The sequence below is a fragment of the Trichosurus vulpecula genome, chromosome 2, assembly GCF_011100635.1.
Source record: "Trichosurus vulpecula isolate mTriVul1 chromosome 2, mTriVul1.pri, whole genome shotgun sequence".
Classification (NCBI taxonomy): domain Eukaryota; kingdom Metazoa; phylum Chordata; class Mammalia; order Diprotodontia; family Phalangeridae; genus Trichosurus; species Trichosurus vulpecula.
This window is the reverse complement of record NC_050574.1, coordinates 413248446-413262558: the sequence shown is the minus strand read 5'-3', so window position 1 is coordinate 413262558 and position 14113 is coordinate 413248446. Positions and strand designations below refer to the sequence as shown.

General features: G+C 37.5%; 1 protein-coding gene across 2 annotated transcripts in view; it reads right to left on the bottom strand.

Annotated features, from left to right (window-relative positions):
* WWC3 (WWC family member 3) overlaps positions 1-14113 on the bottom strand; it is a 208767-nt gene that overhangs the window by 65289 nt on the left and 129365 nt on the right. For both annotated transcript variants that reach the window (XM_036744885.1, XM_036744886.1), the window contains 3 exons: positions 12050-12179; positions 5697-5846; positions 1139-1212 (listed from right to left, as the gene is read on the bottom strand). In XM_036744885.1, coding sequence (XP_036600780.1) covers positions 1139-1212; positions 5697-5846; positions 12050-12179 — 354 coding nt within the window. The remainder of the gene's footprint in view (positions 1-1138; positions 1213-5696; positions 5847-12049; positions 12180-14113) is intronic.

Below are 14113 nucleotides of genomic sequence, written 5' to 3'. Positions count from 1 at the left end.
AACAAGATGCCCCTCCCAGGATAAGCACATCACTTCTGAACTTAACCACCTTGCAGTTAACTCAAGCTTCATTGATAACATTTCCCTCAAAACCTCCTCTCCCCTTTGACTGGTGGGCTGAAGGAAGGAGTACCAAGCCCCTCCCGATGCCTTCCTTTGTATTACCCAGAAAATGGGCTCAGCTCACTCCACTCTGCATCTATTTTTCTGCCTGATTTTCAACTCCACTGAGAGAGATGCCCCAAAGCCCTTCCCTTCTCCCCCACCTTTCTGGCCTCCTTTTGTGTGTGGTCTCCCTCCCTTAGAGTTTAAGTTCCTTGAGAGCAGAAACTGTATTTCTTTTTATTAACTGTACCCTCATTGCTTAGCATAGTGCTTGGCACATAGTAGGTACTTAATAAATGTTTATTGGATTGGCTTGGAAATGCAGCCTCATTTCTTGTTCTCTAAAGACATAATATCCACAGTGCAGATGATAAACAAATCATTCTTTCAAATTCTTTCTAATTCTTACAAACTAAAGCAGAACAGATGTTAAAATAATTTGTGAAAGCCATACATTATTTTTTTTTGTTTTCTAACACCAAAGAAACTAAAGCAGTTAGACCTTTTAAAAATTAAAATAGAGAAATATTTTCTCTAACTTCTATTGTAAGAATTGAAGATAGACCTGTATTGAGACAAAAACTTAAAAATCACTTGTTAAACTACTATAAATATAAACTATTGATTGGTGCATTGTTTTATGTTACATTTTCCACTGCTTCCTTCCAATGATATAGACAATTATGAGTTGGAACCCTGATAAAAATACACTTAAAAGTCAGTGGATTTTGTTATTGAGATGGGTATTTTAATATGCTTTTTCAAAATCAGTTTGCTATTCATAACATGAGATACCCTAACAAAGTTTGGAGAAGGAGAGAGAAGGAAAGGCAAAGGACAATTCAGGTATTTGTTTCCATCATGTGAACAATATAATGACTTCATTTCATCATTACCACCAATACAAGGCAATAAAATTTTAGTAGTATTTTAAAATTGGTATCAAAATATCCCTAAAGTCCTTCATTCACTATCAATAAAATTTAAATTAGATAAACAGAATATGATTCTTTTAAAAAAATGTACCTCTTACCTCTTTTTGGCCTCTTCATATTGCCAATTAAGTCGAACTCTGTCTACAAGTCGTGTTTTATCATCAAAGCCAAACTTTAAGTATAGTTAAAAAGGTAAAAGGTTGAAGGGGAAGAAAAAGACAACACATTAGTGACTCATCTTGCTAATATAAAATCCATCTAGATTTTCGCACCCATATAATCAATAACATTTTAAAAAATCTTTCAAATAATCTTAGCAAAGAAACGGTTTTCAATCAAAGGTAAATATCCTAAATTGGAAACTGTTACTAAAATGTTAAAAAAATTAACTTAAATGGCATACCATAGATGTAAGTCCAAATAATAAAAGCCAGAGATAAATGTGTATATTGCATTGTCATATCTTTTTCTGATTATATGTTAGTGCGACAAATTAATAAGATAAGACATTGTGTAATAAGTATTGGAAGCACAGGAAAAAGTGTAGGTCCAGTGTCACATATTATGTTTATGAATGACGGGTATTATGGGAAAATAGCATACTCTGTACGAGCACAAATCTGAAAGATCATAAGAATAAATATCAGAATTCACAAAACTGTAAATTGAACAATTTTTAAAAAAAAATTGTAATGTTTCAATATAGACTAACACAGTTGTACACTTAAGGAGGAAAATCAAACCATATGAATAGAATATGAGGAATGACTTAGGATAAAGCACATATAATTTACTGGGAAAGGGACTAGACCCATGATTTCACTGACACAGGGAACTTCCAGATTACAGTACCCCTTCAACCTTTTCTGCAACTTGGAGTCTTGGAAAGCTGCTTAGCCCTAAAAAGGTGTGTCACACATAAACATAAGCACATGCACACACACGCACACGCACACGCACACGCACACACACACACACACACAAATATTTCTTGTTTGTACATAGTGTTTTGCATGCTGTTATCTCATTAGATCATAAGGTTCTTGAGGATAGGAACTGTTTCTGCCTTTCCTAGTTTGCTCAACATTTAGTATAGTATGGGGAACATAGTAGAAGGTTAACAAATTCTTGCTGACCCGGCATGTGTATGCATATATTTAATAATTATGCATATTAAATGCTGAACATAATCAACATAGTTAAATTTCTGAAATTATTGTTATTATAATTATAGACATAGAACAGAGAATTTCCAAGACCAACAAAATCATAAGCCTGGTCCAAGAAATCAACATCAACACCACCACCATTATTATCATCATCGTCATCATCATCATTGTACTCTTAATTATCATCACCAGTCAGTTAATAAACATTTATTAAAGGTCTACTATGTGACAGGCACTATGCTAAAAGCTGAAGATGTGAAAAGACAAACCACAATCCCTAGCCTCAACAAGCTTACAATCTAATAGGGAGAATGGTAGTTGTTGTAGTAATAGTAGTAGTAGTAGTGGTAGTAGTAGCTGTGGTGGTGGTGGTGGTGGTGGCAGTGCTAGTAGCTGTAGTAATTGTAGTAATAGTAGTAGTTGTGATATTAGCAGAAATGCAAATTCAATACTGAAACGTACAGAATGGTGAGTAACGGTAGTCATGAATAGTTAGCTCTGTCAGACTCTATATCCATTATTATACCTGGCACACTACGTAATCTTCTGTGTTCAGCCTGGTGGGCAGATATGTCAATCTGATGAGAATTTCCTAGATCATACATTACAGCTGCTATTAAAAAGCTTAACCTTTGCAATAGGAGCTTTGAAGTCAGTGACATTCAATGGGTCTGCAGGGTTTGGTCTGGTTTGGTTTTCCCTCTTGATTAGGTGAGTATACTGTTCCAAGAAGAGAAAATTCTAGTACCGGGTCACATATGTATTTTCCTAACCCAATCGGAACATAACATGTTTAAAATACTCCCAGAGAATTAGACCTCTCAGTCCCCTTTTGCTAAAGAGGTTAAGTATAGTGGAAAGAAAACTGGCCTTCAGTAAGAAGACTTGGATTTTCAAGTACAATTACTATTGAACCCTGGAAAAATGATTTAACCACTGTGAGAATAAAAATAATAATGGCAATACCTTACTCAGAGGGTTGTTTTAAGGATTAAATAACAGTATGTGTGAAAGTACTTTGTAAACCATAAACACCATTCAGGTCATCTACTATTACTATCTAATTCCTAAGATTAATGATAAGACCATTAAAAGTTGCTTTTTGTTTTAACCACATTTAACTATGTATTTGTCCAACAGCCTCAGTTAGTATCTCTTGTATTATTCTCAGAAGACATGAACATTCTGTCCACTTTCTTTTTTTTATAACATATCTATATTCCACATTATTATTAAGTCATCACTTAAATCTCTCTCCCAGGTCCTTCAATCTTCATTTCTTTAAGCCCCTTTCATAGAGACTTTTTTTGTTTTATTTCTCTCTTTTGAACCAAAATTATATTTTACTCTTCCTTTTTCTTACCCAGGGTAGGGAAATCCCATTGTGAAAACTCCCTCCGCTAATGCAGATGGCATCTCATCTATAGGAACTTAAGGTGAGAACCACATAGCTAGCAAGTCTCAAAGGCAGTATTTGAACTCCTGACTCTCTAGACACAACTGCCTTTCAAGTTGCTATTTTTAAAATCATTGAGTCTAAAAATGAGATATAGTTCCCATAGGTTAAGGTATATATTCCAGTATTACCCTGCCACTCCTTAGCAAGATCTCATTTCTGATTCCTGTTCTTTTTATGGTTATAAAAAACTAGCCTACAGTCAGAGAATTGTAAGAACTAAGATCTAGACTGGGCAGGGCTTCCAGTGGCCATTTTATAGATGAGGAAACTGAGGGCCAAATAGGTTAAGGGACTTGTCTAAGGTCTTTGTTGTTGTTCAGTCATTTCGGTCATGGCTGATTCTTCATGACCCTATTTGAGGTTTTCTTGGCAAAGATACTGAGCGGTTTACCATTTCCTTCTCCAGCTCATTTTACAGACAAGGCAACTGAGGTAAGCAGGGTTAAGTGACTTGCCCAGGGTCACACATCCAATAAGTGTCTGAGGTCAGATTCAGACTCATGAATGTGAGTCTTCCTGACTCCAGGCTTGAACTTTATCTACTGCACCACCTAGCTTTTTGTCTAAGGTCTAGCAGGTAGCAATCTAACAGGTAGAATTTGAATCCACATCCTCTGATTCCAAAGCGAAGACTCACTCCCCTGAACTATGCTGCCTTTCTCCATCTGCTAAGTATGAAAACTGAACTCTCAAGAGTACAAACGCATTTTAAAGTACCTGAACCACAAACAGAAGTAACCAACAAACATAATGTGTCAGCACCTTTGGGGTATAGCTCCTGAAATTCTATTTTCAGGACTTTTTGGTGACCTATGAGACAACTTTCTGATTTTTATAGATAAGAAAACTGAGGCTGAAAGGTGAACCCACTTGCCAAAGATCACACACCAAAAGTGCTCTGCTATTTGTAACAGTAAGGAGTTTGACAAAAGTTGGTTGGGGGTGTTGGAGGGATAGTATTTAATTCCCTCATAAAAAAGATTCTAATTATTTTATTTCATCATTATCAGGCCTCTCCAACTCCTTAAGGGAATCTGGATTTCAACTTTATGAGCTCAATCAATTAATAAACATTTATTAAAATGCCTACCCATGTGCCAGGCACGGAGCTAAGTACTGAGGATACAAAAGGAGGCAAAAGACAGTCTCTGCCCTTAAGGAGCTTATAATCTAATGGAGGAGTTTGTGATCTGATGGGTTCTTCCAAGAAGAACAACAGACTTTGGAAAGATTTCTCAATAGCTTCAGTAGTGAATCCTATTGTGAATTCAATTCCTTTACCTTCGCAGAAGGTTGCTGACAAATTTCCAAGCATTCATAAGTAAAAATAATTTCAATTCAATTAGATTTTGAACACACAAGAGGCGATATTGTGTATGGCCTCAATGTCAAGAAGACCCGGGGTTCAAGGACTGTCTCCAACATATATAGGTTGTGTGACCCTGGGCAGTTTAGTTAACCTTAAGACTCCCTGAGGCAACTCAGAGACTTTTAAATTGCAAAGCACAAGATGAACTAACTGTATTCATGAAGGGGGTTTCCTCACTCGGGAGTTCCCAATTCCACTGAAATCACAGGTATGTTAAAAAAAAAAAAAGAAGAAAGAGGTATTCTATATGCCACCTTCTCAATGTATAGCTATTTAGGGGAGGATAGATGTCACTAAAATCCCATCAGGAATGACAGCAGTCAGTATTGCTACAACATCTGTAAATCACACCCTCAACAAGAAAACCCAGCAACTCAACCATCTAAATGATAAGCACAAAAATCAGGAGCAGTCTACACTCAAGTTTAATAGAGAAACAAGGGGAAACAGTATTTTTTTCTTTAGCCTTGACTGTGTGTGTGTGAGCACATATACACACACTCATTTACACACACACACACACACACACACACACACACGGCCCAAATATTTTTTAAATTAAAATGGGAAGTGAAAACAGAATAAATCATAGCAACATAAAAACACCCTTTTTTCTCCCCCTATCCTCAAGCTCTTTTCATCTCTGTCAGCCAGCATACCTCTCCAATGATGTCAGTTTGAGAACCAGCGTCACAGTATTGTTGAGGTAAACAAGAACCGCCAACTGAGCCATAATTATGGGACAAATCTTGCAGAGAGTCTGAAATACAACAGCTATTCCTGAAACCATCCGTGAGCTTAGCCAGGCTCTGAAATGGAAGAGAAAAAAAAAGAATATGAAAGCAGATGTCAGTTTCAATCCTGGTTTGTTTGTTTGTTTAGTGGCAGCTCGACCATCATGGTGTAATTTTTATCATTAAGATATAGTGTATTTCTTGCTCACCTTCCCACTTCTTCCCTCTCTTGCCCCAAATACAGGAAGAGATTTAACCCAAACAGAGGCACTTTTTCAGGGAAACAAAGTATTTTCTGAGCAGTCACAGAGTACAAGGGAAACACATATGCCCAGCAAAACCTGGGATCAGGAACACCTGAATTCAAATCCAGTCTCAGACAATTACTTGCTATATAGTGCTGGGCAAGTCATTTGACTTCTATTGGCCCCAGATTCCAAAGCCATAAAATGGGCATCATAATAACACCTACCTCCTAGGGATGTTGTGAGGATCAAATGAGATGATATCTGTAAAGTGCTTAGCACAGTGTCTGGCACAAATATATCATCACCACCATCATCACCATCATCGCCATCACCATCATCATCATCATTACCATAAATATTCAAGCTGGAAGGTCATTTACTCCAGGTCTACTTAACCTAGATCCACGGATAGATCTTAGGGGGGGTCTGTGAACTTTGACCCCAAAAAATGTGCATCTTTATTTCAGTCTATCTAGTTTACTTTGTAATCCTATGTAGTTTATTTTATTCATTTAAAAACATTTTTTCAATAATCCATAAGCTTCCCCCATCGAAGGGAGTCCACGGCACACATAAAAAAGTTAAGAACCCCTGATCTATTCCGATTTTCTCATATTAGAGATGAAGAAACTGAGATCCAGAGAGTTTTCTGTTGTTCCTTTTTTTTGGTGAGGCAATCAGGGTCAAGTGATTTGCCCAGGGTCACACAGCTAGTAAGTGTCAAATGTCTGAGTCTGAATTTGAACTCAGCTCCTCCTGACTCCAGGGCCACTGTACTATCTAGCTGCTCCTCCCCCTCCCCCTTTTAAAAAAAATAATTGGTTTCTTTTGCAATCCTATGAGTTTATTTTATTTTATTTATTCACTGGAGGCAACTGGGATTAAATGACTTGTCCAGGGTCACATAGCTAGTGAGTGTCTGTGGGAGCATTCGGACTCAGGTCCTCCTGACTCCAGGGCCAGTGCTCTATTCTCATTCCCTTTTATTCAGACTCTCTGGCTCTCAATTTCTTCATCTCTGAAATGAGAAAGTTAGGACTCAGAGAAGCGCCAAAGCTGACACAGCAGGTTATCTTGATTCTTTTATAGATTATGGAATTTAGAGATTTAGCCCAAAGGGACCTCAGAGGCCATCTAACTCCGCTCCCGTCATTTTAGAGATGAGAAGCCTGAGTCCCAAGGAGGCTATGAGTGAATCCTTGCTAATAAGGATTGGTTTATTTTTTCACATTTGTACCCTAGCACCTAACAATGCTTGTCACATGGTAGGAACTTTTAATAAACACTTGTTGGTTGTTCAGTGGTAGAAATCCCAGGTCTTCTGAATCCAGAGGCAGTGTTTTTTCCATTACAGAACCAGGCCCATTGTAGAGTGCTTGTACAAAAAAAATTGCTGGTGGCAGGCATTTCAACTCTGTAACCAATTCTACCATTTTTCTTTACCTTGGTTTTCAAATATCTATTTTGCTCATGCAAAGAAATAAGCACCTAGACTAAGATGTCCTAACTGTCTATAGGGCAAGCCCAAACTTTGAGCCTTTAGAGTCTTTCTAAATAATGATGATGGTGATATAGCTAATGTTTATATAAGCACCTACTATGTTAAGTACTTCACAATAGAGTCTCATTTGAATATCACAGTAACCTTGGATGGTAGATGCTATGATTACCATTTTACAGATGTGGAAACTGAGGCAATCAGAGGTGAAATTATCTGCCCAGAATTACATAGCTACTACGTATATGAGGCCAAATTTGAACTCAGGTCTTCCTGATTCCAGGCCCAACACTGTATCCGCTGTGCCACCTATTACAGGCAAACTACATAAAATTTGAAAAAGACCCTTAAAGTCAAATAGAATGTTTTAGAGCCAGCAGCACATACTTAACACATGTCTCCTGTCAACTCAGGCTAAGTTCACTTAATTTCTTGACCTGATTTTTCAGTTATAATTCTGTGTGGCAAAAAAATATTTTCATATGACTTCACATATGCCAGAAATAAAAAGTAAATATGTATTCTGGCATTCAGGAGAAACCACTCGTATCCTCTATTCACAATTAAATTAAAAATAAAAAGCTTGACCTTCTTCCATTTTCTAAGACTCAGTTTTTGAGATAGAGATCTTCAGCCCACTACATTAATGTAATCTATCAAATACAGAAGCTGCTCTGCACAAGACCCATCAAATGATTTTAAGGCAGAGTGTGACCCTCTCCAGAAGCCAGCAGTTCCAACATGCCTCAGGTTATTACTCATAAAGGAGTAATGGAATTTCCACAGCTAGAGTGGCCAGGAGAAATTGTTTGGTTCATGTACTCCTCTAGATCAAGGTCCACAATGTAGAGGGAAGGGGTCATCTGGATCTACAGGAAGTTTTCCTGATGATTCCAGGGGACTTCAAGGAGAGGAAAAATGGAAGAGAGTAGTAGTTCTCTCCACTAAAAATTAGAGAGAAATGCTTATCTATCTTACACAGCATGGCAAACATGGAAAAATAAACTGGACTTAGGAGTCAGGAGACCTGAGTTTTTGTCCCCCTATCTCTTATTTACCAGCCTTATGACCCTTGGCAAGTCACTGAACCTGAATCTCAGTTTCCTTATCTACATAACAGGAATAATAATTCTTTCCCTGTCTATCTCAGAGTAGTTGTGAAGGTTAAATGATGCAACATATAGGCTAACAAACTGGACTCGTGTCTTCATAAATAAAATCTTCAATTTAGCCGTTTCTTTAGTAGGTTGGTGGCATAGTAGTTAAGAGTGATAGAACTGGGGCAGCTAAGTGGCGCAGTGAGTAGAGCACCAGCCCTGGAGTCAGGAGCACCTAAGTTCAAATCTGGCCTCAGATACCTGACATGCTTACTAGCTGTGTGACCTTGGGTAAGTCACTTAACCCCAATTGCCCTGCTTCCCCCCCTCAAAAACAAACAAAAAAAAAAGAGTGACAGAACTGGGAACTGGAAAGATCTGAGTTAAAAAATTTTGCCTTGGACAACCTCTGTAACCTTGGGCAAATCACACAAACTATTTCAGCCTCGGTTTGCTTATCTGTAAAACAGGCATCATCATCATCATCATAATCAGAGTTGTGGGGTTCAAATGAGATAAGATATATACAGTGCTTTACAAACCTTAAAATGCAATGTAAATACTAGATTTATTATAAGGAACTCTCAGTTGAAGAAATTCCAGGCCGCACCTTCTCTATAAAATCTAAGGGAGTTGCTTAGAGCAGTGGGAAGTTAAAAGACTTCCTTAGGGTTACAAAGCAATTGTTATCAAAAGGAGAATTTGAACTCAGGTTTTCCTCACTTCTGGGTCAGATCTCTTTCCACGATGCCATGCTGTCTTTCTGGGTATATAAAGTGCCCTAAAACCTATGCAAATGTCTACTGTTCATTTTGTTGGTTTTTATTGTTATCCCATACAGCTAATGACATTAATCCATCCTCAACAGAATTTGTCAGCTGGTTTTTATACTTGAGATATATAGCCTTAAATTCCCCCTTAAGGACAGGAGCTAGACTAGAAGATCCCTAAATTCCCTTTTTCAACTCTAAAAATTCTATCAGCCATGGTCCTCAAAAACCCGGAATGTTCCAAAAAGACCTGTGATCTCATTAATATGAAGATTTCTTCCAGTCATGCAGATTGTATAATGCCTGTCTCCTTGCCTCTTGTCTACGACCTACAATTATATAACCACTAATGGCTGAATCAATGCTGTGGGAACCATGGGGGAGAGGAGGGTGCCTTGTTCTCTCCTGAGATTAAGGGGCTATCAGTGGAGCACCTGAACTGACCGCCTTTATCCTTCACTCTTCCCACGTGACACAACATTTCTTCACTCCTACCCCTGTCCCATGTCTCTGATACATGAACTGTTTGCATTATCTTCTCAGGGTCCAAGCTTCAGTATGACTTGCTGCAATCTCTCCTCAATCTCCTCATTCTACAGTTCCAGGCCATCCTTCTCTATCCCACAAAAACTTAAAACTCCACCCCTGGACCCCCAGCTCTGATGGGGGAGCTTTCTGCCTTATCTTGCCAGGGCTCAGGTAACTTCCTGCATTCTCTCCTCTATGCTCCCAAACAGGTACCCTTCCCTCCATTACCTCCACACTTTTCAGGACCCCTTTTTGTGTTGCTTTTCCCCCATTAAAACATAAGCTCCTTGAAGGCAAGGACTTTCTTGCTTGCTTAGATTTATATTCCTTGTACTTAGCACAGTGCATGAAGCACTCTAAGTACTGAATAAATGTTCTTCTTATCTATCTATCTATCTATCATTTCCCACACAAGATCCTTTCCTAAAGTTTTTCATCAAAGTCATGCACTTCATGCACTGATGCAAAGTGAAATAAGCAGAACCAGGAGAACACTGTACACAATATTAGCAACATTGTGCAATGATCAGCTATGAATGCCTCAGCTCTTCTCAGCAATACAATGATCCAAGACAAGTCCAAACGACTCATGATGGAAAATGCTACTGACATCCAGAGAAATAACTGATGAAGTCTGAATGCAGATAGAAACATACTATTTTCACTTTATTTTTTAAGGTTTTTTTCCTTTTGTTCTGTTTCTTCTTTTACAACATGACTACTAGTATGGAAATATGTTTAACATGATTGTACATATATAACCTATATCAAACTGCTTACCATATCAGGGAGGTGGGAAGAGAGGGAGAAAATTTGGAACTCAAAATTTCATTTTAAATATTAATGTTTTAAAAATTAAATATTAACACATTAAAATATTACTATTAAAATAAAATTAATAAAATAATGAAAGTTAATATTAGAATAAAAAGACATTAACTCTAGGTTTCTATGCAAAAATAAAACAAAGACTAAAATAAAATCCCCTCATCTGTAAAAAGAAAACAAAACAAATCCAAAAACCAACAAAGTGTGTACTTGTTATATGCTGCAATCTACTCACAGCCACCTGTTCACTGCCTTCATTTTTACTTCCTCAGAAAATGGAATCTTCTAAAATTCAGAAATATAAAATGACTCAGTTTTGAAAAGATTTACCTGAGGTGGCCAATACATCAAATCTCCCCCCTCCACTGGCATCTCCCATTTTCTTTACCTCTCCTGTGCACTTACTGTGTTCTAATTTGTGTTTTATCTATCTGGTGCCTGTTTTATTTCCTACTAGAGTGTAAGCTGCTCCAAGACCAGGAAAGTATCTCGTTTCATCCTTGTATTACTAGCGCATAGCAAAGTGCTTTGTACAAGGCAGGTGGTTAACAAATGTTATTTGAATTGAATTTTGATGGCTCAATAAACATATGGACCAGAGTCATTTAAATATTCTTCATTAATTGGTTTAGAAAGGATAATTGCCTTCTGAAGACAACAATACTAAATGTCTCTGAAAGGTAGCTAGCAGAAAAATATATGATGATGGGGGCTAGAAATGGAAAAGGCAAACGGGCTCATCCATCTAAAATGGTATTGACACTTTCCCAAGTCTCCAGGAAGAGCAGTATTGTACTTCGGCATTCAAAGCTCTCTACCATCAGGCTCTACCCTACTTTGCTGCCTGTGTCTCACATTACTACCCTCCATAGTCCTATACTCTAATCCAAATATTCTTACTCTTCTGCAAACATGTTGCAACTGCCTTGCACAGTCCAGTTTCCATGTCTTCAATCATGTTAATTCTTCTCTCAAATTTCTTCCCTCTTTACATAACTTTTTTTAATTTTTTAAAAAATATTTGTTGAATTAAGTTGCTCATTTAAGACTATAATCAAGAAAATCCCAATCCAATGTCAAGAATTAAGACCAGACTGAGTCTATTATTCTACTTCCTTTTAACAAAAGGCCATTTTTTCCTAAACATAGCACAAAGAAAAAAAAAAGGCAGAAACCAAAAAGTCAAGGCTATAATCTAGAAAAGAAAATTGCATATGTCAAAAGAGAGTGTGTGTGTGTGTGTGTGTGTGTGTGTGTGTGTGTGTGTGTGCATGTAAAGTTTAAAAGCTGTACGGTCTGACGTTCTTACTTGCATCAGGTCCCGCCTTTCTTTCTCGCCTGTACAAATAGCTTTTTTTATGGTACGGAGCTCACTCATTATAGCCTGGGCTTCATCCAGTTTGTAATTAGTATGAGCACTTGACATCTTGCGATCAATCCTGTTAAAAAAAAGTCAGAATGACAGCTTATCATTACACAAACATAGATATAAAAAGAAAAAAGGAAACACAAGGCTTAAATCGGTGGCATTCAACACACAGAGGTTATACAGTCCCTTTGACATCAAACACCTTTACAAAGTCAAAGAACGGTTAAATAACACACCAATGCATTGGCATGGTTTTGTTGACAGAACATCTTTGATACTTAATAGCTTCCTTCCTGAATATATAGGAGGTAGTATGACTTTGCTTGGCTGACTATACCTCTTTCTTGTTTCTAAAATGACACAATCTATTGTTGCCCTCACCCCTCCTTGTTGGGGGAATCCTCAATAGATTTATTTTCTTTCATTTGCTCTGGATACAAGCAGCCCAGATGAGAACAATCTGCTTCAGTGTTTCCATTTCCTCTGAGAATCATTAGGCAAGAGCATCCACTGTTTTAGTCATTTGGTGTATGAGTAACAAGGAGAAAGAACACACAGGAGGGAGGGAATAAGCCTTTATATAATACCTACTATGTGCCAGACACTGTGCTAAGCCTTTTTATGAATATGTCACTTGATTTTTCACAAGAATTCTGCAAAGTAGATGCTATTATTATTATTATCCCCACTTTACAGGCAAGGAAACAGAACAATAATGAAAATCTATTCAAATTATTCAGAATAAAAGTTCTTTAATTTTATAATCATTAGACACAAGGAAAATATTTCTGAAGAGTACTGAAGGGACTAATAAGTTACTTCTTGAGGGTCACTAGAATCCATATAGCACTTTCTAAAGAAATAAACTTAGCAATACCTCAAGATGCTGAAAAGCTCGAGATATCCGTAACAGGTAAAGTTTACTTAATTATCACCTACTGAAACACATATTTCCTTGCCCTACAGAATGGAAATCCATCTTTAAAGGAAGGAAATAAGCATTTATTAAGCACCTATTATGTGCCCGGCACTGCACTAAGTGATTTACAAATATCATCTCATTTGATCCTCACACAAACCCTGCAAGGTGCAAGTGCACATTATACAGTTGAAAAAACTTAGACAAGATAGTGGTTAAGTGACTTGTCCAGAATCACAGAGCTAGTGAATATCCAAGATTACAAACATAGCTAGTAAAAATCTGAGGCCACATTTGAACTCCTGTCTTCCTGACTCCAATTCTCATGCTCTATCTACTGAACTACCTAGCTAAAGAGAAAAGTGAAAATAAAGTACTTCTCTGTTAAAAGTGTGAAAGGACAGAACATAGCCAAGAGTACAGGTCCTGGGCTCTTTTCCTTTGCTTCCACCTGAGGTACTGAGGCAGCTTCCCAACTAAACAAAATGGCTCCTCAATGGGAGTGGAAAGCAGGGCCACTTTGCAACACCTTCTCACTTTACAATTGTACAGCATTTGATATGTTTTTCAAAGCATTTTCACTTATATTATCTTATCTGCCCAGCCTTTCCTCAATATAGCAAGCCGACCACTGTTCCTGTCTCCTTAAATTCTGAATCCCAAATGCACTATCAACTTGCATTCTGTCTCCTTTGTTCGCTCCCACTGAGCCACAAATTGCAAAAAGCTTTATTTAATAAAATTCTGAGATTGTGACAGACTGAAACATGGTATCCAGAAACATGCACTGAACAAAGAGAAAGAAGACTTGGATTCCATTCCCAGCTCTGCCATTAATGAATTGCTTATGTGGCTCTCGGCAATTCAATCTCTGTGGGCCTCAATTTCTTCATCTGTAAAAAGGAAGGGAATACATTTAATAAATTTCCCTTCCATTTTTTGATTCTATGTTGTTCTAATTCTAAAGGTTGAAATGAGCTGCTGAAGCCCAGGTAAGTTTTACACATGTAACCTAACATACACTTTTAAACAGTGGAAAGTGTTTCAATTCAAATTCATTTTGGTAGTAAATTATCCAGTGTATT